Raw genomic sequence first — 23,559 nt, forward strand, 5'->3', positions numbered from 1 at the left:
TATATATATATATATATATATATATATATATATATATATATATATATATATATATATATATATATATATATATATATATATATAAAGATACATAGTAAAACTCAGTCTTTTGTTTTTATAAAATTGTACGTGATACTTTCATTTTAATTTTTTTTTATTAAATTGCAAACATTTAAAAAAAAATGAAACCTTTCTGATATAAAATTGCAAAATTTATTTAAAAAAATGATTTTCAAATATTTGCAAAATGTGTTTAGAAATTAAATTTTTAAAAATTGCAAAAAATTTGAAAAATTAAAAAATTGTAAAATTCTAAAAAATTGCAATAGTTTCTTGAATTTGCAAAAAAAAAATTAGTTTCAAAAGTTTGCTCCTTTTTTAAAAAATTTGCACCAATTCAAAAAAATAAAATTTGCAATAATTTGCAAAATCTTAGGACTTCCTTTCCTAAATTTGAAAAAATCTCTTAAAAATTGAAATTCAAAAAATTTGCAAAGTTTAAAGAAAATTGAAAGCTTTATTGCAAGATGTGATCCATATTCAGTTACAAAATTTTTACACATGATTTTATTGAGTGTTTATGTCCTTTATCATCAATACCCTCTGTAAGAAAAATATCAGCTCTTTACTCTAATAATTTTCCAAATAAGTTTTTTGTTTTTATTTAATCATACATGTGATGCTTTCATTTTTTAATCTTTAATAAAATTGCAAATATTTAAAAAATGATACATTTCTGATGTAAAATTGCAAAATTTTATACTAAAAAAAGATTTTCAAAATTTTCAAAATGTATTCAAAGATACAATTTGAAAAAATAGCAAAAATTTGAAAAAATTCAAAGATTGTAAAATTCCAAAAATTTGCAACAATTTCTTGAATTTGAAAAAAAAAAAGTAATTTCAAAAGATTGCTACATTTTTCAAAAATTGTGAAATCCAAAAATTGGCACATATATAAAAAAAATGCAATAATTTGCAAAATCTTCAAAAAAATTTTTTTTTTTTTCTAAATTTGAAAAAAAAACACAAAAAAATGAAATTCGAAAAATTTGCAAAGTTAAAAGAAAATTAAAAGCTTTATTGCAGCTCTGTAAGAAAAATAAAAATTCTTTACTTTAATAACATATTTTTGTTTTTAAAGCAAAGGTGTCAGGAGTGCAAAGGAGTCAAAGGTCCGCAGTTTGAAGACTGTTGCTCTAAGCGAAAAAAGAGGACTTGAACACAACACAGACCGATAATATCATCACATCCTTACAGCAACACATGAGAGAAACATTTCCATCAGGTGTTTTTACTGGGGAGACAGAGTTTTTTACCTATACTGCAGCCAGCCACCAGGGGGAGCTGTTTTTGTAGAGACTTTACTTTCATTTGAGTTCATTTTAAGGAATTTACAGAGGAAAAGACTTTCTTGACACTGATCCAACCCAGACCACTTGGTGGAAACGAGGTTAAAATTGATGGAGCTTATGTTTGTCATCATCTTTGTAAAGGAGGTAGAGACGTGTCAGCTGACGTCTCCATGAGAGCTGGAGTGGTTTACTCTCCTCCTGCAGCTCCTGTCGTTTACAGATTACATCCATAGCTCGGTTAAAGCGTGCTCCACTCTTTCCTCCCTCGTACGATGAAGCTCGGCCTCCGCAGACTCCACCTGGCCGTCTGCCACAAACACAGCGATACATCAGCATCAGCCCACAGTGACAGGGCACAGAGTGGAGCGCCGCCTCATCTGTGGAGCGTTTATTTCAGAACGACTCCATTGTGCCAGCTCAGCTCTGATCCAAATGTAAACAGACAAACACCCAGCGCTCCCCGAGCCGAGCCGAGCTGAAAGAGAGGCCGGGAACCAGAGCCAGGTCTTTACAGAGAACAATGTCCTCTGAGAGAAACACCACTGAGCTGCTCCACCCGTGGGAGACTGACAGAACCAATCAGACTGCTCCGTATCGACGTCCAGGAGCTCGGTTATTAAATCAGTAATTAAGCATAAAGTCGTTAAAAAGCACAAGTTTGGAAAACAGACGAACAAAGGTTCAGGGAAGACGGGAACTGTGGGGTTTCTGTTTGGGATAATTACAGGCTCACTCAGAAACAGCGTGACCTCCAGGTAAAAAGCTTTTCTGTTTACTGCTCACCGTGTGGGAGCTGAACGCCACCGACGATTAATGAAACGTTAAACAGAGGATCAGTTAGTGAAGCTGAAAACAGAGAAGGAGTTCAGAGCGGGGCACAGGGAGACGGGCTTACCTTGGTTGAGTAGCAGAGCTGTGAGGAGGACAGAGAAAAGACGGAGTCAGTGAAAACACGATCAGCTCCACAGAGAAACTCTGAGGTCAGAAATGAAGAAACATCATCATCATCAACATCACCATCATCATCATCATCATTGTCGTCAGACTGATCTAAGGTCAGACATGAGGTCAAAGAAACATTTCAGGAACTTTAAGCTTCCTTTAGTGCGTCCTTCCTTCCTTCTTTCTTCCTTGCTTGCTTTTTCTGTTTTCCTTCATTGCTTACTTAATACCTTCCTTGTTCTTTCCTTTCTTGCTTCCTTTCCTGTTTGCTTGTTTCCTTCCTTCTCTCCATGTTTCTTTCCGTTCTCCCCCTGTTGCTCCTTCCTTCCTCCTTTCCTGTGTTCTCCCTTCCTTCCTTCCTTTCTTCCCTACTTGCTTTCTCGCTTCCAGCCATCCCTGTTTGCTCCTTGCTTGCTTGCTTGCTTCCCTCCTTCCTTCTTCCCTTCCTTGCTTGTTACCTTGCTTTCTACCTCATTGCCTTCCTTATTACCATCCATCCTTCCTTCCTATCCTGGATGCTTCTTTTCTTCCTTCCTTCTTTCCTTCCTTCTACCCCTCCTTCCTTTTTCCTTTCTTAATTCCTTCCTTACCTCCTTCCTTTCCTTTTTTTCCTTCCAACTAGTTCCTTCCTTCCTTCCTTCCTTCCTTTCTACCTTCTTTCCTTCCTTCTCTCTTACCTTTTTTCCTTCCTTAATGCATTACTTCCTTTTTTCCTTCCTACTTAGTTCCTTTCTTCCTTCCTTCCTTCCTACGTTTTTTCCTTCCTTAATTCCATACTTTATTTCTACCTTTCTCCCTTTCTTAATTAATTCATTACTTCCTTTTTTCCTTCCTTCCTTCCTTCTTTCCTTTCTTCCTTTCTACCTTTTTTCCTGCCTTAATTCCTTCCTTTTTTCCTTCATTCCCTCCTACCTTTTTCCTTCCAACCTTCCTCCCTTCCTTCCTTCCTTTTTACCTTTTTCCTCCATTAATTCATTACTTCTCTTTTCCTACCTTTCTTTCTTGCTTTTTTCCTTTCTTCCTTCCTACCTTTTTCCTTACTCATTTCTTTCCTTCCTTCCTACCTGTCTTCCTCCCTTCTTTAATTCTTTACTTCCTTTCTTCCTTCCTACTTGTTTCCTTCCTTAATTCCTTCCTTCCTTCCTTTCCCTCTTTACTCTGTGTCTCGATGCCTCAGAGGTCTGTCTGATGCAAAGCGCCATGAAGCCCCGCCCCCTCAGAGCGACCTCCTGTCTCCTAACAGGTGTGTGTGTGTGTGTGTGTGTGTGCGCGTGTGTGTGTGTGTGTGTGTGTGTGTGTGTGTGTGTGTGTGTGTGTGTGTGTGTGTGTGTGTGTGTGTGTGTGTGTGTGTGTGAGCTGCTCGTTACCTGAGATCCCTCTCTTCAGCCAGCGCGGCTCCTCCAACACGATGAAGAAGTTTTCATGTTTCTCATACTCTTCATCATCGATGATCCTCACCTGGAAACTCTGACTGCACACACACACACATACAAACACACACACACACACAAAGACAAAGAAACAGATGAATTTTTAACAAACTTTGAAGTGTTTTCTTCCTCACTCACACTCTTCACGTCACGTGTAACTCTGGTTGTATGATCGGTTTTATCGTCAAAGCTCATCCACGTCACTTCAATAAAGCTTACATTAGCAAAACCTTAGCAAAGAGGAAGAAGAAGAAGAAGAAGAAGAAGAAGAGGGTTTTCTTTAACAGCAGCATTACAGGACAGCGTGAACTTTAAAACCATCGACAGAAAGTTTCCAGAGATAAAGTCTGAAAGCGGAGGAACGGACGCTGAGGAGGAAGTGAGTCAGAGCGGGTTTATACCTTCATGACGAGAGAGGAAGAGATGAAGACAAGACCTGTGGGGGTCTCTGAGGACCAGGACTGAAACGTCTCTATGGAGACTGGCTCACAGAGAGGAGAGAGGCATGAAGGAAGGATGGAAAGGAAGTTAAAGAAGGATGCATGAAAGGAGGAACAAAGGCAGCGCTGAGGAGGAAAGACGTCCAGGAGCAGGGACGCTAACCTCAGAGCTGGAGACTCAGAGAGCCTCAGAGAGACTCAGAGAGACTCAGAGAGACTCAGAGAGACGAACGAGAGACGAACGAGAGACGAACGAGAGACGAACGAGAGACTCAGAGAGACGAAGCAGACGAAGCAGGAATAAGAGAGTGAAAGTGTGAGGATGGACAGATGTGAGGGATAAACGCAGACAGCAGGAGACTCTGTGGCTGGACGTGGCTGGAGATGGAGAACAGAGATAATCCCAGCTCCACCTGTCACCTTTAAATCCTCCTGAGCTGACGACCAACACGTCAGGAGCTCTGTACGCTGAGCATCCACCTGTTTGTGACGAGCTCACCCTGAATCACCGTTAAGGAGAACTGTGGATGCAGCAGCTGCAGAAATGATCCAGGTGTTTGGTTCGAGGCTCTGGGTGAAGGTGACGCACACACACACGCTGACTGAGCCGTCCTCAACCAGCGCCAGAAGAAACTGGGTCAGATTCTACTGTAAGAGCCGAGCCGAGCCGAGCCAAGCCGAGCCGAGGTGGTGTAAGAGTGTGGAAATGTTAAATAAAGCTTTACACCCACACACACACACAGAAACACACTTACAGAAACACACTCACAGAAACACACAGACACAAACACACAGCAGTCGTCAGCAGCTCTGTCTCCCCTCGTACAGCAGCGCGTCAGTCAGAGCAGCTGGGACCCAGACCAGTCCACAGACCAGTCCACAGACCAGTCCACAGACCAGTCCACAGACGGTCTGTTTACATTTGTTAGACCTGCTGCACAAACTAAACCTGGACCAGGAATCGAGCTCAGGTTTTAACCCCAAAGACACGAGGCTGAATGTAGGAGTCTGAAACCTTCACTTTGATAGGAGCCATTTTTCCTCTGCTCACCTGATTAAAGTCGTTCAGGAGCCACAAAATCTACTTTATCTTCACAATAAAGGAGATAAAATTTAAAAAGTTCTTAACGGAGTTAAAATCTAGTTAATAATTAGCTTAACAAGAAGTTTTTTGAATTAATAAAACTGCACATTTGATGTCTTAGTTTTAATTTTTAACAAATTTGCAAATGTTTTGAAAATTTAAAAACTTTAAAAAAATCGCAAAAAATAAAAAGAAATTGAGATTCAAAAGATTTGATTTTTTCAATGTATAAAATTGAAAAAAAAAATCGTTATTTTTTAAAAAATTGAATTGTACAAAATTGCAAAAATAAAATAAAAAAATGAAAGTGTATCATTTTGCAAAAGAATTGAAATTTTGAAAAGTTGCAAAAGTTTCCAAATTATTTGAAATGTTAAAAAATTGGGAAAAAAAATAAAAAATGAAATAGAAAAAAATGCTAAAAAAATGCAAAAAAAAATTAAAAAATAAAATAGAAAAAATTGCTAAAAAAATGCAAAAAAAAAGAAATAGAAAAAATTGCTAAAAAAAATGCAAAAAAAAAGAAATAGAAAAAATTGCTAAAAAATTGCAAAAAAAAAATTAAAAAATGAAATAGAAAAAATTGCTAAAAAAAATGCAAAAAAAAAAATTAAAAATTGAAATAGAAAAAATTGCTAAAAAAAATGCAAAAAAAAAAAAAAAAAATGAAATAGAAAAAATTGCTAAATTTTTTTTAAAAAAATTAAAAAATGAAATAGAAAAAATTGCTTAAAAAATGCAAAACAAAAAAAATACAAACAAACAAAAAAGAAACTTAAAAAATATGCAAAAGTTTTGAACAATTTGAAAGAAAGCTGTTGATACCAGCAACCGGTACTTGAGAACAAATTTTCTCACCAAATACGTTGTTAGTGCTACTTTGCTGTGGCTGACACCACGCCAACTGTCAGCTCTTGTTCAGATATAATATGAATGAATCAGGGTCAAATTAAACTGTTTTATTTTCTGCTTCAGTTTATTTAAAAAACACTAAAACTCTGACAGCTGTTGGTTTCATTTAGAACTTTTGTTCATTCATCAAAACAAATCATGCACTCAGAGAGCTGTTTGTGTTTCATTTTGGACTCGGTGTCAGAGTGACTGAGCTGTTTTTGATCAAAATGATCTGTCTCTGTTAACTAAAATTTTGTAGATCAAAAGAACCAGTGGTGTCAGTATTTCAGTATCAGTGGGTAGTCAAGAGGGAGTACTAGTCGAGTATTGGTCTGAAAATAAGGTCACACACACTCCAGCACAGCACACACACACACTCTGACTCCTCACACAAACTCAGAGGGTTTCATAAAGTCTCCCCTCAGCTCAGCCTTCGTGAGTAACGATGAGGATCTTTTTTCCTCAGCGGAGGGAAACAGAGAGCGTGAGATGGAAGAGGAGAGGAGGCAAAAAAACCTCCTGAAAACTTTTTCTGGTTGATATTTCATAGACACGCTCGCTGAAATCTGAGCTGTCCTCAGAGCCAGGAGGTGAGTGTTTGTTTCTGATCAACGTCTGAGAGGCTTTAATTAAAAAATGGATCATCAAACAAACACTGATCTCTGAGTCTGCAGATTAAAACCTGCTCGACGGCTCCAGGACAGTTTTCAAACAGTCTGATGAACTTCTGGAGGACGCCGCAGGCTGCAGATATCTAACATTTCAAAGGAGAATAATCAGACTGGATGAGCTCATCCAGAAAGGTTTGAGTCAGTGTTTACAGATCAGATTACATCATTTCCTGTCTGACACTTCCCAGAAGTCTGAGCGGCACTGACAGGAAGTGAAACCCCAAGATGAGGGGTCAGTGTTGGACTCACGTGGTCTGGTCGTTGGTAAACTCCAGCTCCCCGTGTGCGTCCTCGTAGTCCTCCCCGGCCTTGGCGGTGCCGGACTCGGTGTGGTAGGGCAGGATGACGGTGCCGCGGGCGCCTGAGTTCCTCACCACCGTCACCTCCATGGTGCCCACGCTCTCGCTGACTCTCACCATGCGCTCGCTGAACGTGAAGATGCCGGCGTGGTCGTCGTCCAGGATGGTCACCGTGGCGACCAGGGGCTCCATCAGGCGAGCTTTGGGGGCAGCGCCGACTTCATCGCTCTCGAACATCCCCTCAGCGTCGCCGACACGCAGATTCAGGAGACGGACGAAGAAGTGCTCGTCCTCCTCGAAGATGTCGTCATCGATGATCCCGACCTGGAGACGCAGAAAGATCCAGAAGGTTTGACTCAGAGGTTTGATTTCACCTGAAACTCTCTGTAACTTCAACTTCCAGCGACCAAAACATCTCATGAGCTGCCTGACCTTTGTCTGAGGAGAATCAAACTTCACCAACCCCAGAATAAAAACAGAAACCTCCAGAGATCAGGACAGAGACAGACGAGACGAGCTGGTCTCAGCGTCAGTCGTCTGTAATTATGAATTATTGATTTATTGCATAATGAAATAACACTTCCTGAATCCTTTAACTGCAGAAACAGACTCAGGCTGAATTTTAATTTATAACGAGCTGAAAGTTCATCACAGAGCCAAGCTTCAGATAAAGATCCCAGTCTGAGCAAAGAGTCGTGTTTATTAAACGATCTGAATTTAAAGTTTACTGACGTTAGAGGAGCGTCGGGGCAGACGTCTGAGCTGAAAACTGTTTTTTAGTTTTGAGTCGTCTTAATAAGCGCAGGGATAAACTCAGGCTGGAGTAATAGAAGACTTCTCTGTACTCTAATCAGGGAATCAGATCATTACTTGTGGGACAGATGTGCAAACGATTAAATTTCATCAACCTCACCAGACAACACCAGAAATACTTGTCTGTGAAATCAAAATTTTTTAAGGAATACAAGCCCAAAGTTACAGTTGTTTGTTTGGGGTCAAAACACAGTTTAATGTCGATATAACACTGTAAACCTCTACTACCAGGATGTAAACAGACACAGGAGTCACCTGAAATGTTGATCTGTGTCTGACTAAACCATAGACTAAAAAAAAATGGACGTCCACTTGCTCAGCTCAAAGTGAGGTCTCCACAAAAACTGCTCCCCCTGGTGGCTGGCTGCAGTATAGGTAAAAAAAATCCATCTCCCCAGTCATTCCAGATGGGCTGTGGTCAAACTTTAAAAAATTAATACACCTGGTAGAAATGTTTCTCACGTCTGATTGTTGTGGTGATTTGAAGATATCATTTGGCTGTCTTGTATCCAAGTCCTCTTTTTTTCTGAAAAGTTTCGTTTTCATTAGTTATACGAGGTTAAAATGAGGTTTTTCGTAACATTTCATGATTGACAGCTGCTGTTTTCTGTGTATTTTTTTCAGGGGATTGTAAAATATGTCAGGAGGTAGAGAATTTTGGCTTCAAAACTGTACAATGATAAATGGTGGAGCCACGCTGTTCACTCTACATACAGTCTATGGGTTAAATGAATATACATCCTGAGGAACACTGGAAGTTGACGAGCTACCATTGCTGTGGTGGAAAAAGCCTCATAACTTCAGGTTAGAATAATGGCTGTCAGAAAAATCAACTGAAACTTGAGTATTTTTGTTGATCACGGTAAGAAAAAAAAAAAAAAGCTATGACAGGGCGATCTGGGAGGACGTGAAGTTTAAGGCTGACATGACAAGAGTGGAAAAAGTTACTGATCTCTGTAAGCAGCATACAGCTACTTGAATACTCACGAGATAAACAGGAAGTAGGAACTGAGCATGCTCATGGCACTTGAATCAGAGAATCAGATCATTAATCAGAGAAGAGATGTGCTCATTTAGTCGACAAAAGGATTAAATGCCGTCAGCTTCACCAGACAGCACCAGAAATACTCATCAGTTAAACATATTTAAGGTTTTTTTTAACAAATATAAGCCCAAAGTTACAGCTGTTTGTTGTGACTGAGGTGTTGTTCAACCTCCAACCACTAGTCGGGTCTGAAAGTTAGTTTGATGTTAAAGCTCTACTCTAAATCTCTACTACCTGGATTTAAACGGACAGAGATGTCATCTGAAATGTTGATCCGTGTCTGGTTAAACAGACATTAATCCTAAGGAACACTGGAAGTAAAACAAAACCCAAAAAAAATAAACACTAAAAAAAAAAAAAAATTAAAAAATAACAAAAAAAATAAAATAAAATGAAACCTAAAAATAAATAAATAAACATATATAAACATATATTAAAAAAAAAATTAAAAAAATAAATTAATAACAATAAAAAATAAAAAATAAAACGGAACCTAATATGAATAAGTAAACAAATAAAAATAAAAAAATGAAAACAATTTAAAGATAAATAAAAATAAATAAAAATATAAAAAATAAAAATAAATAAAAAAATACAATTAATAATAATAATAATAATAATAATAATAATAATAATAATAATAATAATAATAATAACTAAAAATCAAGGTCACCTTATAGTGTTGAGCAAATTAAAAGAGAAAATTCACTGAAAATAAAATTAATAAAAATTGTTAAAAAGATTTATTTTTCTTCTTTACAAGCATTGTTTTTTTAAGTCTTCCCTATAGTCTTTTTATATAAGCGCCATTAACGAGGTAGAGAAAGCCTCATAACATCAGGTAAGAATGAGAGCGGTCAGAAAAATCAACTGAAACTGAAGAATTTTTGATATCACTGTAAAAAAAACAAAAACAAAACAAAACTGAGACAGGACGTGTAGTTTAAGGCTGACACAACCGGAGCGGAAAAAGTTACTGATCTACGTTAGCAGCACACGGCTACTTGAATACTCATGAGATAAACAGGAAGTAGGAACTGAGCATGCTCAAAGCAATCCAGGCTCACAGGAGTGAAGACGTTACTTCAGCTAAAGGAGGAGTTAACAACAACAACACAGACGAAATTTATGTGATTACTTTTAAAAAGAGGAATGTGTCATGAGTAATCTATTACTTTTTTCCAGTAACAGGCCCAACACTGGTTAGCAATGTAGCCGCTAACCTGCAGGGGGAGCTAACTCTGCTAATGTTAGCTTCACTTAGCAAATTAATACATTATTTACCTGCACTGCAAAACTGAAATCCAAGAGTTTGTCTTATTTTTTGTGGGAGAAATATTTTAATTAGAGTTATATCAGAAAATGAAGATATTTCCTTTTTATTTTGAAACATTTTTGACTGTTAATTTTTTTCTTACCCCACTTTGTCATTTTAGTCCATTAAGGTGAAAGTGGCTCATATTAAGTCTAATAAGGTTTAAAATGAAGACGTAAACACTTCCTTAGATCACAGTTTCTCCTGTGTTTTTCCATGTTAAATACATTTTCTGAGTGAATTCAGATTTCTGTTTCTACTTCTCAGAAAATAAGTTGAGCATCCCAAATTTCAACACTGACAGGAAGTGAAGAGTAAGGATGCAGGAGTGTGAACACAGACTTCCTGTTGGTCTGTGTGAATGTTGAGGCTAACGATCAGAGCTGTGATTGGTTCTGTCATCTTGCTGTTTGCTCCCTGTTTAATCAGCTCTCGCGCACACACACACACACACACACACACACACACACACACACACACACACACACACACACACACACACACACACACACACACACACTGCGCCCACACTGAATGCGAGCTGACCTCCAGCCGAGCAGAGAGAGTCTCAGCTTTAATTGGTTTGCTGCTCCTCTCCTGCGCCCTGATCGATGAAACCCCCTCGTAGCTCGTTGAAGCTGAAGACTCTGACCTTTGGACGTCTGATCCGATGTGTCTCTTTCCCCGACGTGATGAATGGGACGGTTTATTCTGTCTGTGTGTTTAGTCTCTCATCCTCCACAGGACTCTTTAATGTGAGCGCTCGTCCCTCTGTCCGCTTTGATCTTTCTCTAAAACTTTCATTTGAGGAGATTATCAGGCTAACCTGGTCTTTGCCGCGACCAGACGTCCAATTAAGATTTTAATTCACAGCAGAGACGCTTTAAAAACTGTAATCTACTTTTGTTCTAGCAGGAGAAAAAACTTCCTGTGCTGTTTGACCCTCAGACTCAGACTCCACTTTACAGGAGCCACATTCAGCCGACAGGGGCCGGGAAATTTTCTTATTTCAAGATATTACTAGACAAAAATAATTTAAAAAGATCCAAGAAAAGGGTACAAAAAATTCACTTGTCAGAGTTATTTTCTTATCCCCTTAAAAAACTGTGACACCAAAAGAAGTGCAAACAACTGACGTGTTATTTTGATAAGTTTAAAGAATATTTTTGATACCAAACTTTGAGACGGTCCCAACTATAGTTTTTTGGGCAAAAATGCAGCATAAATTTTGCCAAAACAAACCCTAAAAATCAATAAATAAATGAATAAACTTAAAAAAAAATATTTAAAAAATAAATACAATAAATATTAATAAATAAATACAAATGAAAAGGAACCTAAAAATTAATAAATAAATAAATAAATACATGAAAATTAACAAATAAAAACATTTAAAAAAATAAAAAAATAAATTAATGAATAAAATTGAAAAAATATCTTAAAAATAGATAAATAGATAAATAAATAAATAAATAAATAAATAAATAAATATATAAATATAAATAAAAATTGAAATAATAAAAATAAAAAGAAACCTAAAAATAAATAAATAAATAAATACATGAAAATAAATAAATTAAAACATTTTAAAAATAAAAAATAAATAAATGAATAAAATTGAAAAAATATTTAAAAAAATAGATGAATTAATAAATAAATAAATAATATTAATAAAAAATTGAAATAATAAAAATAAAAAGAAACCTAAAAATAAATAACCCTTAAAATTAATAAATAAATAAATGAAATAAACAAATCAAAATAATTTAAAAATAAATAAATAAATAAATAAATAAAATAAAACTATTAAAATAATAACAAAAGTTATAATTATAATAACTAAAACCTTATAATGTTGAGCAAATTAACATGAGAAAATTCACAGAAAATAAAATTAATAAGAATTGTTTTAAAGATTAATTTCTATTTTTAACAAGCATTTTTTTGTTTTTCCCTTTACTCTTTTCATTGAATTTTTTGCACTTCAATAACATTTTTTTTTTTCTTACAATGAAAATGTGCATATGGCACTGGCAAATCATGTAGTTAGCAAAAATAATAAAGTAGGTCACAATGAGGATAGCAAAGGTTAATTAGATTAAAAAGCAACCAATACTAAAATTAATTAATAAGTAGATTAAAAAAAAGACAGAAATAAAAAGTAAAAGAAGAATCTCCACAAGCCATTCAGGCGTCATTTTTGTCTCTTACGCCTTAAAATCAGACATTTTTCTGAACTGGTCAGGTAAATAAAGCTCACGTTTTATCCAATAAGAAATCTCAGAGCAAGAATTTGTCACACAGCCTCCCTCAGTGTGTGTGTGTGTGTGTGTGTGTGTGTGTGTGTGTGTGTGTGTGTGTGTGTGTGTGTCAGCTCTCCTGCTCCATAATAAACACTCCTGTATCCTCACAGAGGTCATGAATGCTTCATGTCGTCTCCTCAAACTTTGGATGAATCCTTAAACAGAAAGGGGGACCACAGACCGGACTCTGGTCTCAGTACTGACCCTGTTCTGACCCACTCACCTTTATCTCTTTCTGAGTCTCTCCGGGTTTGAACACCAGCGTCCCCTCGCTGTACTCGTAATCTGAGCCGGCGTTGGCCGAGCCGTCCTCCGTCCTGTAGTCCACGTAGAAGGTGTTCTCCCCCAGACCCCCTGAGCGGATCAAAGGAAACAGGTTTCTGTCATAAAGTACGAAAACCAGACACGGCCTCAGCTCCTCTTTCTTTATCTGCTCTGTGAGCCTGATAAATCCAGCTCTGGCTGAACTTTAAGTAGTTTTTAGTGTCGTAAAAAAGTTGGAGCTGACAGAATCACGCCCTGCGGAGGGTGGAAACGATCTGAGAAGATTAAAACTGAGGAAAGAGCCTGGTGATTTGTGATTGAGGAGCGTGAGTCGTGTGATTTGTGTCTGAGGAAATGAAGAGACACAGCGTGTGAGGCCAGCTGAAGTGCATTGTGGGTAAAGCTGCTGGAATCTTATTATAATTTCTCATAAACTGCAGGAAAGTCATAAAGTTTGTCCCTGCGTGTCTGTGAGGAGTTTCTCTCTGCTCATGAAAGGAACTAAATTTATATCGATGCTCTTTTATTGGTGACAGAAACAAACCAGGTTAGAGAAACTTTTTTATTCGTATAAAGTTATTTTTCTCGTCTGAAGCTGCTGCTCAGGGGCAGACCTCAGGCCGACTGATCCACGTCACGGCTCAGAAACTTAATCTGAACATTTTCCACATCAGAGCGTCTGTGAGAGATTAATCTGAACAAACGAAACATAAAGAGATAAAATACTGATGAGTTAAAAAAGAGGTAACACTGCACCTACAGGGGGCGCCAAACAGACACAAAGCAAAATCAAACCAGGTATTTGCTTAAACTTCTTCACTAGTTTATCATTTATTTTTTGGTCATTTTTGTCTCATCTTTTCTGTCTTTTTTTTTTATTTTGTTTTTTATTTTTTTATTAAACACAGGTTGGACTGTTTTCAACTGTAGATATATTTTTTCTTATATTTTCAACTGTTATTAAGAAATTTTTAACAAAAAAAAGGTTACTTTTTTTTTTTTTACCACAGGCAACTCAAAGAAATAAATGTAACTTTTTTCATTTAAAAGTCTTAATTAATTTATTTTTTTGGCTTTTCTTTTTCTTTTTTTCCCTAAAGTTATTTTTTTTGGGGCAAATGCTTTTCATCAATTAGAGGACAAGAGGCCACCAGGCAATCCATTTTTTTGATTTTTGATTTTTCATTTTTTTCTACATATCATGTAGATATATTTAATATTTAATTTTCATCATTTATTTTGTCTCATCTTTTATGTGTTTTTTTTAGATTCTTTAAAATTTCTATATTTAAAGTTTATCATTTATTTTTTGGCATTTTTGTGTCATCTTTAATGTTTTTTTTTTCTTTTAATAAAACACAGGCTGGACTGTTTTTAAATTTTATATCCCAAGAAAATGAAAGTGCAGGGATCCTGTTATCCCTTACTTATTTTGTTTTTATCTTTTAATCAGAAAACTTGATTTCTTGTGATTATAAGTTCATATTTTGGTGATCTAGAAAAGTGGATCATAAAATAGAGGTTGCAAAATGATAATCAAAGGGTTAAATGAAAAAAAACCAAAAAAACCAAAACATTTCCAATCACATTTTTATCCTTTATTAGAAAATATTATATTATATTTATATTATAGTTTTTTTCATTTCAAAGTCATTTTTATTATATTTTTTTTCTCTAAATTTTTTTTGGGCATGTGTCTTTCACCAAATAGAGGAGGACAAGAGGCCACCAGGACATTCATTTTTTATTTTTCATTTTTCCCATTTTTTTCTATATATAATATAAATATCTTTTATATTTCAAGCATCTTTTTATTGTTGCACTGATTCAATGTTTTATGTCTTGTAAACTTTCCAAAAATTCAAACATTTCAAATTTGACTCCTCACAGATTCACGTCTGTAAATTTGAAAGTTCAGAAAGTCGTAAATTTGTGACTTTACAAACTTGAATTTTGGAGTTTTCTTTCTTTAAAATTAGTGTTTTCTTATTTCTTTAAGTTGCTCTTATCCATGGTTGTAAGTTTGATTAGGACCATGTAAACAGAGAATGTCTGATCTGTTTTTTGTAGCTAAAGACCTCTGAGGTGACTGAACCAGGACGTTATCAGTGGAGACAGACTGATTCAGGAAACACACCTGACCATAGACTGACTCTCTGTTCATCAGCTAAATAAAAAATATTTGATCTTTTTTGATGATTTTTGTATTTTTAGAGGTCATGGGCTGAAAATGTTGGGTAATCTAATCAGTGGTCTGGTCTCTGTGATGGTCAAACCTCCACGTTACCTCAGTGATTATCACCTCTGAGGATACGAGCAATGATGTTAAGTCAAGATCTGGAGAAACCCCTGATAATTACTGATAATTACTGATAATTACTGATAATAACTGATAATTACTGATAATTACTGATAATTACTGATAAAAACTGATAATTACTGATAATTACTGATAACTACTGATAATTACTGATAACTACTGATAATTACTGATAATTACTGACAATTACTGATAATTACTGATAACTACTGACAGTTCATGAAAGGTCTAGGTGGAGATCTGTGTCCTCTGACTGGTCCAGCTAACTGCGTGTTTTACTCACCGTGGCAGACCACCGCCAGCGTCAGGACGCCGCAGTTCTCCATGCACTGGCTGTGGGCGCTCTCAAAGGAGATGCGGCTGCAGATCCCCAGGTCCTCCTCCTCTGGGGCCTCCTCGTCCGTGACGGCTGTACGGCGAGCGTGGTCGGCGGCGTGCTTCTTCAGGACGTTCCCAGCTCCGATCATCATACGGGTCGCCTTAGAGGACACACAGAGACGAGTTTCTTTATTTAACACTTCTCATTCAGAGTGTTTGTTTGTTTAAAGAGGAGTCACAGTTTGTGTTTTTATCACATGGAGGAAACTTTCTGACCTTTGGAAAAACACACTGAGGGTAAAAAAACCTCCGAGCTACTGAAAGTCTTTGAGCAGGAGCTGAACGTCCTTATGTTTCCTCCAGGGATTGATACGAGTGTGTGTGTGTGTGTGTGTGTGTGTGTGTTACCTGTATGCGGTAGAAGGCTCTGCTCTTCTGCTGGTGCAGCAGGGCGTAGTAGTTGGCCAGCTCCACCAGCTGGTCCAGCTCTTTGTCGGGATATTTCTGCTTCAGCTCCTTCAGGATCCGGATCACCTGAAGGACAGAGGACGAGAAGGACTCAATTCATACGGCACTTCTCACAGAGCTACAAAGTGCTTTACATCATTAAAAAAATTAAAATGAGGTGAAAGACAAATATGACAAGGAGAAAAAAAAGAAACTTATTAAAAGCTAAAAAAACACCAAATAAAGGAAAAGATCCCTTAATTAAAAACAATAAAAGAAAAAATAATTAAAACAACAAATAAAGGATCTAAGATCTTGCCCATGGTACTAAAATATATAGAAAATAAAATAAAATAAAATAAAATAAAATTAAATTAAATGAAATCAAACTTTTACATTAAATTGAATTAAAAACATAAAAAATAAATCAAATTAAATTACATTAAATTAAATCAAATGTAATTTAATAATTAAATAAAATACTTTGAAAATAAATAAGTAAATAAAATCAAATTAAATTAAATAAATTAATTTAAATTAAATAATCAGATTTACTTAAATACATAAAAATGAATAAGTGAATAAATAAAATAAAATGAATTCAATTCAATTCAATTCAATAATTCAATTAAATTAAATTAAATATACATAAAAAAATAAATTTAATCAAATTAAATTAAATTGAATATTAACCAATCAATTAACGCCTTGCTTCATAAAACACTTCAACTCTTCAGAGACTTATCCCCATCTTGATTTTACCGACTGGATCAAAAATAATTAGTGGCTCTCTGAGCAGTTAAATATTTACAAACTGCATCAGTGAAAAGGGATCAGAAAAAAAGACAGGAAGCTTAAAACAAAGCTCAAAGCTAAATATTGATCCTGCATGAAACACAGGAGGGAAACAAACTCTTTGAATTGTTTTCACACTTCAATTTTGGAGTTCAACGATTGACTGCATGAGCTGACTGAGAAAACGAAAAAAGAACAGAGAGTTGACAGGTGTGATCAGAGGACGATGGAGGCGGGACTTTCTGTGGAAAAGTCAAAAACCAGGCAACAACCTCCCATGTTTGAAAATGGAGCCAAATCAGAGTTGCAAAAAAACTGCAGATCCTCAAATGTCCACTAGGGGCTGTCTCCAAAAGTCATGTTAGAGCCTGTGTTATTATTTCTGTTTCTCTAATAAAATTAAACACACGAATCCACATTAAATCCAGGAAATGATTTGATATTTTAATTCTATAAGATTATATTATGGGATGTTTTCCTCTGGCCCCGCCCACCCTCACCTCCTTGCGGCTCTCGTCCAGCTCCTTGCTGCTCTCCATGTTCACCATGGCGCTGTTGGAGTTGGGCAGGTTTCCTCCTCCGATGTTATTGGCCGCCCCATCCTGAGCGCCGCCTGCGCAGTTCTCAGCGGGGACCACGGCGCCCCCTCGTGGTGCGAACTTCCCGTCCATGATCATCTCCATGCCGCCCTTGTCGGGCGTCAGGTCTCCCTCTGTCTCCACCACGATGCCGTGGCGCTTGTCGGCGCGGTAACGCTTGCCCATGTACTTATAGAAGAGAAGACGACGGTCTGCGATCCACGCCAGGATGACGCAGACGGGGAAGAAGAGGAGGGTCACCAGAGCCTCCCACACCTGAAACACACACACACACAGAGTCCATGAGGTGTCATCGTCTGGGATGCTGAATCAAGTATCCAATCAGAAACGAGTGATGCCCAGTCTCACATCCACGACGCCGGGCGACATGACGGACAGGATGAGGTAGAGCCAGATGTAGGCGAAGATGCTCCAGAAGGCGGTGATGAAGAACACGCGCAGGTGTTTGATCTTGCGGCTCTCTCCGTTGGGGATGGTCCACACGCAGATCCCGATGATCACGAACATGTTGAAGGCGGCGCTGCCCACGATGGTCCCCGGCCCGAGCTCGCCGGCCTTGAACTGATGACCGCACACCTGCAGGACGAGGAGGAGGAGATGGTCGAGCCAAAGGTCTACCTGTGTAAAGACAAGGTGTGTGTGTGTGTGTGTGTGTGTGTGTGTGTGTGTACCTCTATGACAGACAGCAGTATCTCTGGAGCGCTGGATCCCAGAGCCATGAGCGTCAGGTTGGAAACCGTCTCGTTCCATATTCGAACCGTCGCCACCGATGTCTCCCCGTTCGGCATCGTGATGGTCACTTCCTTTTCCTGTTGACGAAACACACACACACACACACACACACACACACGAGTTTCAGTGACCTTAAAGCTGAAACACTGGCTCAGCTGTTTTCAGGTGATTGGGTGAGTCAGATCAGAGCTCGGGACTTTGGAGGCCATCGGATTGATTCCTCTAATTAGAAAGATAAGAGGATCGAACATCCAGACCCTCACAGACCTGCTCTCCAGAGTCCTGCTCATCACCTTCAAAGCCCTCAACGACCTCACTTCCTCCCCCCTGACCCGCCTCACTCATCACGACCGACTTCCTTTAAACTTCCTCCTCACAGAAACAAACCTCACAGATCACCATCAGTCTGTGCGAGATAACGTCTCTTTCATTACATCTGACAACGACTGAAACTCTCAAAGGCACCGGAGAGTTTCCTGGACGCTCTGATGACACTTTGAACTCGTTAGATTTCAATATTTCAACATGTTTCTCTGAGAAACCAGGAAATAAGACGCAGACGCTGCTGATGTGGAGATAAAACCACCCAGAGACGTGAAATCAATCAGTCTGAGCATCTGAGCTGCCTCAGCTTCCTCGTTAAAACACATTTAAAGACCTCGACCCCTCAGAGAGGATTATAATCTGATAATCTGTCAGACACAGTGGGAACAGAGTGAATAACCTCTGTGGACAACAGAAACACAACGAGGACTCGTTCACTTTAGGCAAGATTTAATGAGATCAGTGTTTTAATGAAGAACTTTAACCCCTGAACTAAAGTCTCAGGCTCAGGATCAGGAGTCTGCAACTTTTACTTTCACCTCCTTCGTTCAGGAGCCACAAAATCTACTTTATCTTCACAATAAAGACAAAAAAAGTGTTGTAAAAACAAAAAAAAACAAAACAAAAAAAACCTCTATGCAAAGTTAAAATCTATAGAATAATTATAGAAACAGGAGTTGGAATTTGTGAAATTTGAAATGTGATGTCTTTGTTTTTTACTTTTAATAATTTGCACAAACATTTCAAAAGAAAGAAAAATTTCAAAAATTTGCAAAATTTTCAATAAAAAAAAGCAGAACATTTGGCAAAAAGTTTTTTAAAAAAGCAAAAATTCAATAAAAATTCAAAACTTCCAAAATAATTTCAAAATTTCGATACATTTTAAAAATAAGAAAAATAAATAAATAAGTCTTTAATTCTAGCTAAAGGCTTAAACCCGGGTTAATGACTAAAACACAGTCTAAAGGCAAAAACATTGGAGTTAAAGTACACAGTAAAAATGTGAAAAGTATAAAATTCTAAACATAGTTAAAATCAAGGAAATTTATTAAATTGCTCATGTGATGTCTTAGTTTTATTTTTCTATAAATTTGCAACTATTTCAAAAAATGTAGAAACTAAAAAAGACAAATAATTAAAAATTTTTGCAAAAGATCTGCAAATAAATTTTAACAGAAATTCCAGAAACAAAAGAAATTTAAGAAATTTTCAGAAAATGTATTTTCTTTGGAAATTTTGACAAAATTAAAAAAATATATTTTAAAAAAATTGCAAAAAAAAAATGCACAAATAAAAAAAATAAAACATGAAAAATATGCAAAAAAGCAATTTTTAAATTCCCCAAATAAAAAAAAAAAACTAGTTGTTTTGTTGCCATCTGGTCTCATTTGAAAAGAGGTTTTTAATCACAGTGGGACCAACCTTTTTTAATAAAAGTTAAATTAAAAATGAAGAAAACCTCTCTCATCATCACGTCTCTGTCCTACACGCCCTCCCTCTGAGCGCCAGCACCACTCACACCTCCTGGGACCTTTCCTGTCTCTGTACAGTGACCCCACACCCTCAACATCTGATCCACTACGAGCCGCCAGGGAATACACACACACAGAAATACACACACACAGGATTACATCACCGTGACTTTGAACCGACTCTGTAACCTGACAGAACCTGCTCATAATGAACCTTTCCTCCTCGCTGAGCACACAGCTTTCTGTGTGAGTGTGTGTGTGTGAGGGTGTGTGAGGGTCATCTACACTGAGACAGAGGATGAATGGTTGCAGAGGGAGCTCTGTGTAAGCACTATTAAAGAAACTCATCAAACCTGGCTCTGGATGGAGGAACAGAAACATGATGATGCAAACAGATTCCTCTCTCACACACACACTCACACACACACACACACAAACACACACAAACCAGGAGCTAATCATGGTTTATGGATTCATCTACTGGATTACACATCTGTTAATGCTGATAGTTTTTGTGTTTCACGGTCAGCATAAAGTCTGAAATTATGCATTTAAAGAAAACAAATGACAAACATGTTTTCCCGCCTTCAGTGAGTCACATGACCAGCTGCACGGAACTGTCAGTCATTGTGACATCATCACCAACTGCTGCCCTCTCAGGAGAGAAACTGACTGAAGTTCTAGAATCGTCTCCTGGTAGATGCCACAATTTTTGGCCAAATCTCTCTAAAAATCAGATATTTTTGTAGTAAATTTTGTCAGGAATCCATCCATGACATTTTTAAAGCTGTACCACTTTTAATTTTTTGTGTAGAGGCCCAAATGCTGCAGTTTGTGTGGAGCTGGATCCTCCTCTCCCATTCATTCTAACAGGGGGAGCTGAAAGGGCTTCTTTGGGGTTCACCAACTTTGAGAGCTCGTCATTCAAAAACTGTTTGAAAAACAACAAATTCGTGAAGAGATTTTTTAAAGCAGGGTCCACTCTGTCATCTGAGCGAATTTCAAGCCAATGCCATTTATGGCCTAGGAGGAGATAACTTTTGTTTCAGACCCAAATTGTAGGATAACTTTATTTTAAAAGGCAAATTGCTGACTTCCTGTTCAAGATAGATCAGAGGTGTCTGCATGTGATTAGTGTGTCTAAATGAGACAAAAATGTTGAAGTTGGTTTGATCTCTCGACATTCCTACTGCCATTGAGAGCCACTTCAGTGTGCCTAGGTGGCGCTAGAGGGTACATTTTGGTATGTTGGGGGGCAATTTTGTATTACATAGAATTTTTGGCTGAATCTGAGGTGTGTGCTGATTTTGGTAACACACAGCTGGGGTGAAATTACGAATTTGAGAGCGCACAGTCAGCAGGCAACAAAGCAGAGCTGGGCCACAGACGCATCCATTGTATTCTTAACGTAGTGAGACTTGAAATAAAAACACAAACACTTGCTCAGATTTAATTTTCTCAGTGTGGAAGAGGCTACACAGCTGCAAGGAAACAGCACATTGCAGGACGCTAGGGAAGTCTTTACACAAAATCAAAGTTTGACTTTTTCCTCATCATGGAAGTTCCTTCAAAAAGACTCAGTCTTATAAACTGGTTGTTGTCTCTACATGTTCACCCTGAGACTGGCTGGAGACCCGTCCTTGCTCCCAGTGACAGCTGGGATGGGCTCTGCCCCCCCTGAAAGGGAAAAGAGGTGAGGATGATTGATGGGTTGGCTGCTCACCTGTGATGTGATGACCTCTATGGACGCCATGAAGCGGTCGGCGATGATGGACACTCCCAGAAACATGTACATCAAGGACACGAAGTAGACCACGGCCCGAGCCACCTGGTCTCCCAGTCCGGGGTTGTTTGGCTGCCAGACGGGCAGCAGGATGCCCGGCCTGCAGATCGGCACCTCGTCACACTTGTTCCTCGGACTGGACAAGTTGCTGAAGCTGTACGGCATGGAGGGAGGGAAGGAGGAGGGGAAGGAGGAGGGGGAGACGCTCCGGAGGCTGGGGTCACTGCTGGGCTCGCTGCGCTGGGACTCTGCCTGACAGGGAGGGACTGGGAGGAGGAGGAGGAGGGAGAGGAGGAGGAGGAGGGGGGAAGCTGAGGTGGAGAGAGACATGGTGCTGTGTGGCTCCTTCGTTACGCAGGAGGAGGAGGAGGAGGTGGGAGGGAGGGGGCGCTGGGTAGAGCTGAGGTGGTGCGAGTGGCTCACCTGCAGGAGACACAGAGACACATCGAGCGTTAGTTCAGGTTACAACGTCCTGCTCTGCCCAGCTCATCAGCTGCTCCTCTCTGCTGCGTCTGATTTTACCAGGGTTGTATGTTTTCTCACTTACAGTCACTTTGCTCTGCACCCTTAGCGTCTTTGCTGCTGCTCTCCCTGCCTTAGCTTTGATGTAGAAAGGCGGGGAGCTCCCAGAACAGAGCAATATCACCCAATTAAACCTAACGCATCAAATATGATCCTGAGCTCTCTTTAACAGAAAGGAGACGCAGTTTGGATCAACAATCACACTCAAAGTCAGACAGAGACGTGGAGCAGACTCGCTCTGGATGGTGAGGATTGAGGCTGAGACGTGTTCGTCCATGTGGAAAATGATCCTGAGCAATTTGCACATTTCCTGAAGCTGTTTGACTCCTTTCAGTGAGACGGCAGAAGAGGGACAGAAGAAGAAACCTGAAGGATATTCAGATATTCTGTCCTCACTCCTTAATTTCTGTCAAATTAATCTGGAGCGTCACTTTTGATCAGTACAACACAAACTGACTGCCTCAAATATCCTTCAAACGTGAAAAGAAAGCATCCTCCTCGATGAATCATGAGGTGAGTCAGAGGATTTCAGGGAATAAGCACAAAGGAGGAAAAAGTAGAATTATTTAAAGAGGGGTTTTCTGCTTCCTGTTTTTTAAACACGTATAAAGTTACGACGCTGGATGTTCAGACTAAATGTGTAGATTTTCAAACCTCGACATGTTCACATGTTGTAGAAACCCCTGCTGAAATGATGAGGTCATTACATAAGTCAGTCACATGAGCCGAGCTGTGTCTCTGATTGGACAATCAAATGATCCTAATATCTTCTAAACAGCCATGTTAGAAAACCTCCACCCCCACTCAACAACTTTTACCACAATGCGATTTGATCATTTTAATATTACATGTTAGTTTTTTATTCTAGTGTAAATTACACAGTTTTACAGTTAAGGCCTTAAAACAGATTGTTTGTATTGTTTTCTTCCAAGATGGCTGCCTGTAACCACTAATAACTTTCAAAAACAAAATATATCTAATTTCACTGCAGTGATCCAGATGAAATTTTTATGTGTTTCAACAACTGAAAAAAAATCCAAATGTTTTGAAATGTTAAACAATTGCAAAATTCAAAATTCAAAAAAGATATTTTAAAATTTTGCCAAATTATGCAAAAAAAAAGTCGAACAATCTTGAAATTTGGAAAAAAATATAAAATTTAGGAATTATTTCCAAAAAAAGAAAAGAAAGATGAAATCTGAAATATTTGCACAATTTCACTGTTATAGTTCGAAAATGTGAAAAATGTGCAAAATTTTTAACTTTTTTTTTAAACAAATAAAAGAAAAATAAATAGGTTACAAAAATAACAAATATTTTTCTCAAATAAAAAAAAATTATCAAAATTAAAAGTTTTTAAAAACTGTTAAAAAATTGACAGAAATTGACTTTA

General features: G+C 37.9%; 1 protein-coding gene across 1 annotated transcript in view; it reads right to left on the reverse strand.

Annotated features, from left to right (window-relative positions):
• The window catches only part of slc8a2b (solute carrier family 8 member 2b), a 204,986-nt gene that overhangs the window by 15,538 nt on the left and 165,889 nt on the right, over positions 1-23,559 (reverse strand). The window contains exons 5-14 of the mRNA XM_074679096.1: positions 21,585-22,067; positions 18,005-18,142; positions 17,682-17,909; positions 17,235-17,588; positions 15,901-16,026; positions 15,458-15,653; positions 12,814-12,944; positions 7,065-7,438; positions 3,664-3,767; positions 2,250-2,267 (exon numbers count right to left, since the gene is read on the reverse strand). Of these exons, the coding sequence (XP_074535197.1) occupies positions 2,250-2,267; positions 3,664-3,767; positions 7,065-7,438; positions 12,814-12,944; positions 15,458-15,653; positions 15,901-16,026; positions 17,235-17,588; positions 17,682-17,909; positions 18,005-18,142; positions 21,585-21,974 (2,059 nt within the window). The 5' untranslated portion in view covers positions 21,975-22,067. The remainder of the gene's footprint in view (positions 1-2,249; positions 2,268-3,663; positions 3,768-7,064; positions 7,439-12,813; positions 12,945-15,457; positions 15,654-15,900; positions 16,027-17,234; positions 17,589-17,681; positions 17,910-18,004; positions 18,143-21,584; positions 22,068-23,559) is intronic.

This window comes from Halichoeres trimaculatus, unplaced genomic scaffold (genome assembly GCF_033239565.1).
Source record: "Halichoeres trimaculatus isolate MK-OKI-2021-1 unplaced genomic scaffold, fHalTri1.1 fHalTri1_scaffold_9, whole genome shotgun sequence".
NCBI classification, from domain to species: Eukaryota; Metazoa; Chordata; class Actinopteri; order Labriformes; family Labridae; genus Halichoeres; species Halichoeres trimaculatus.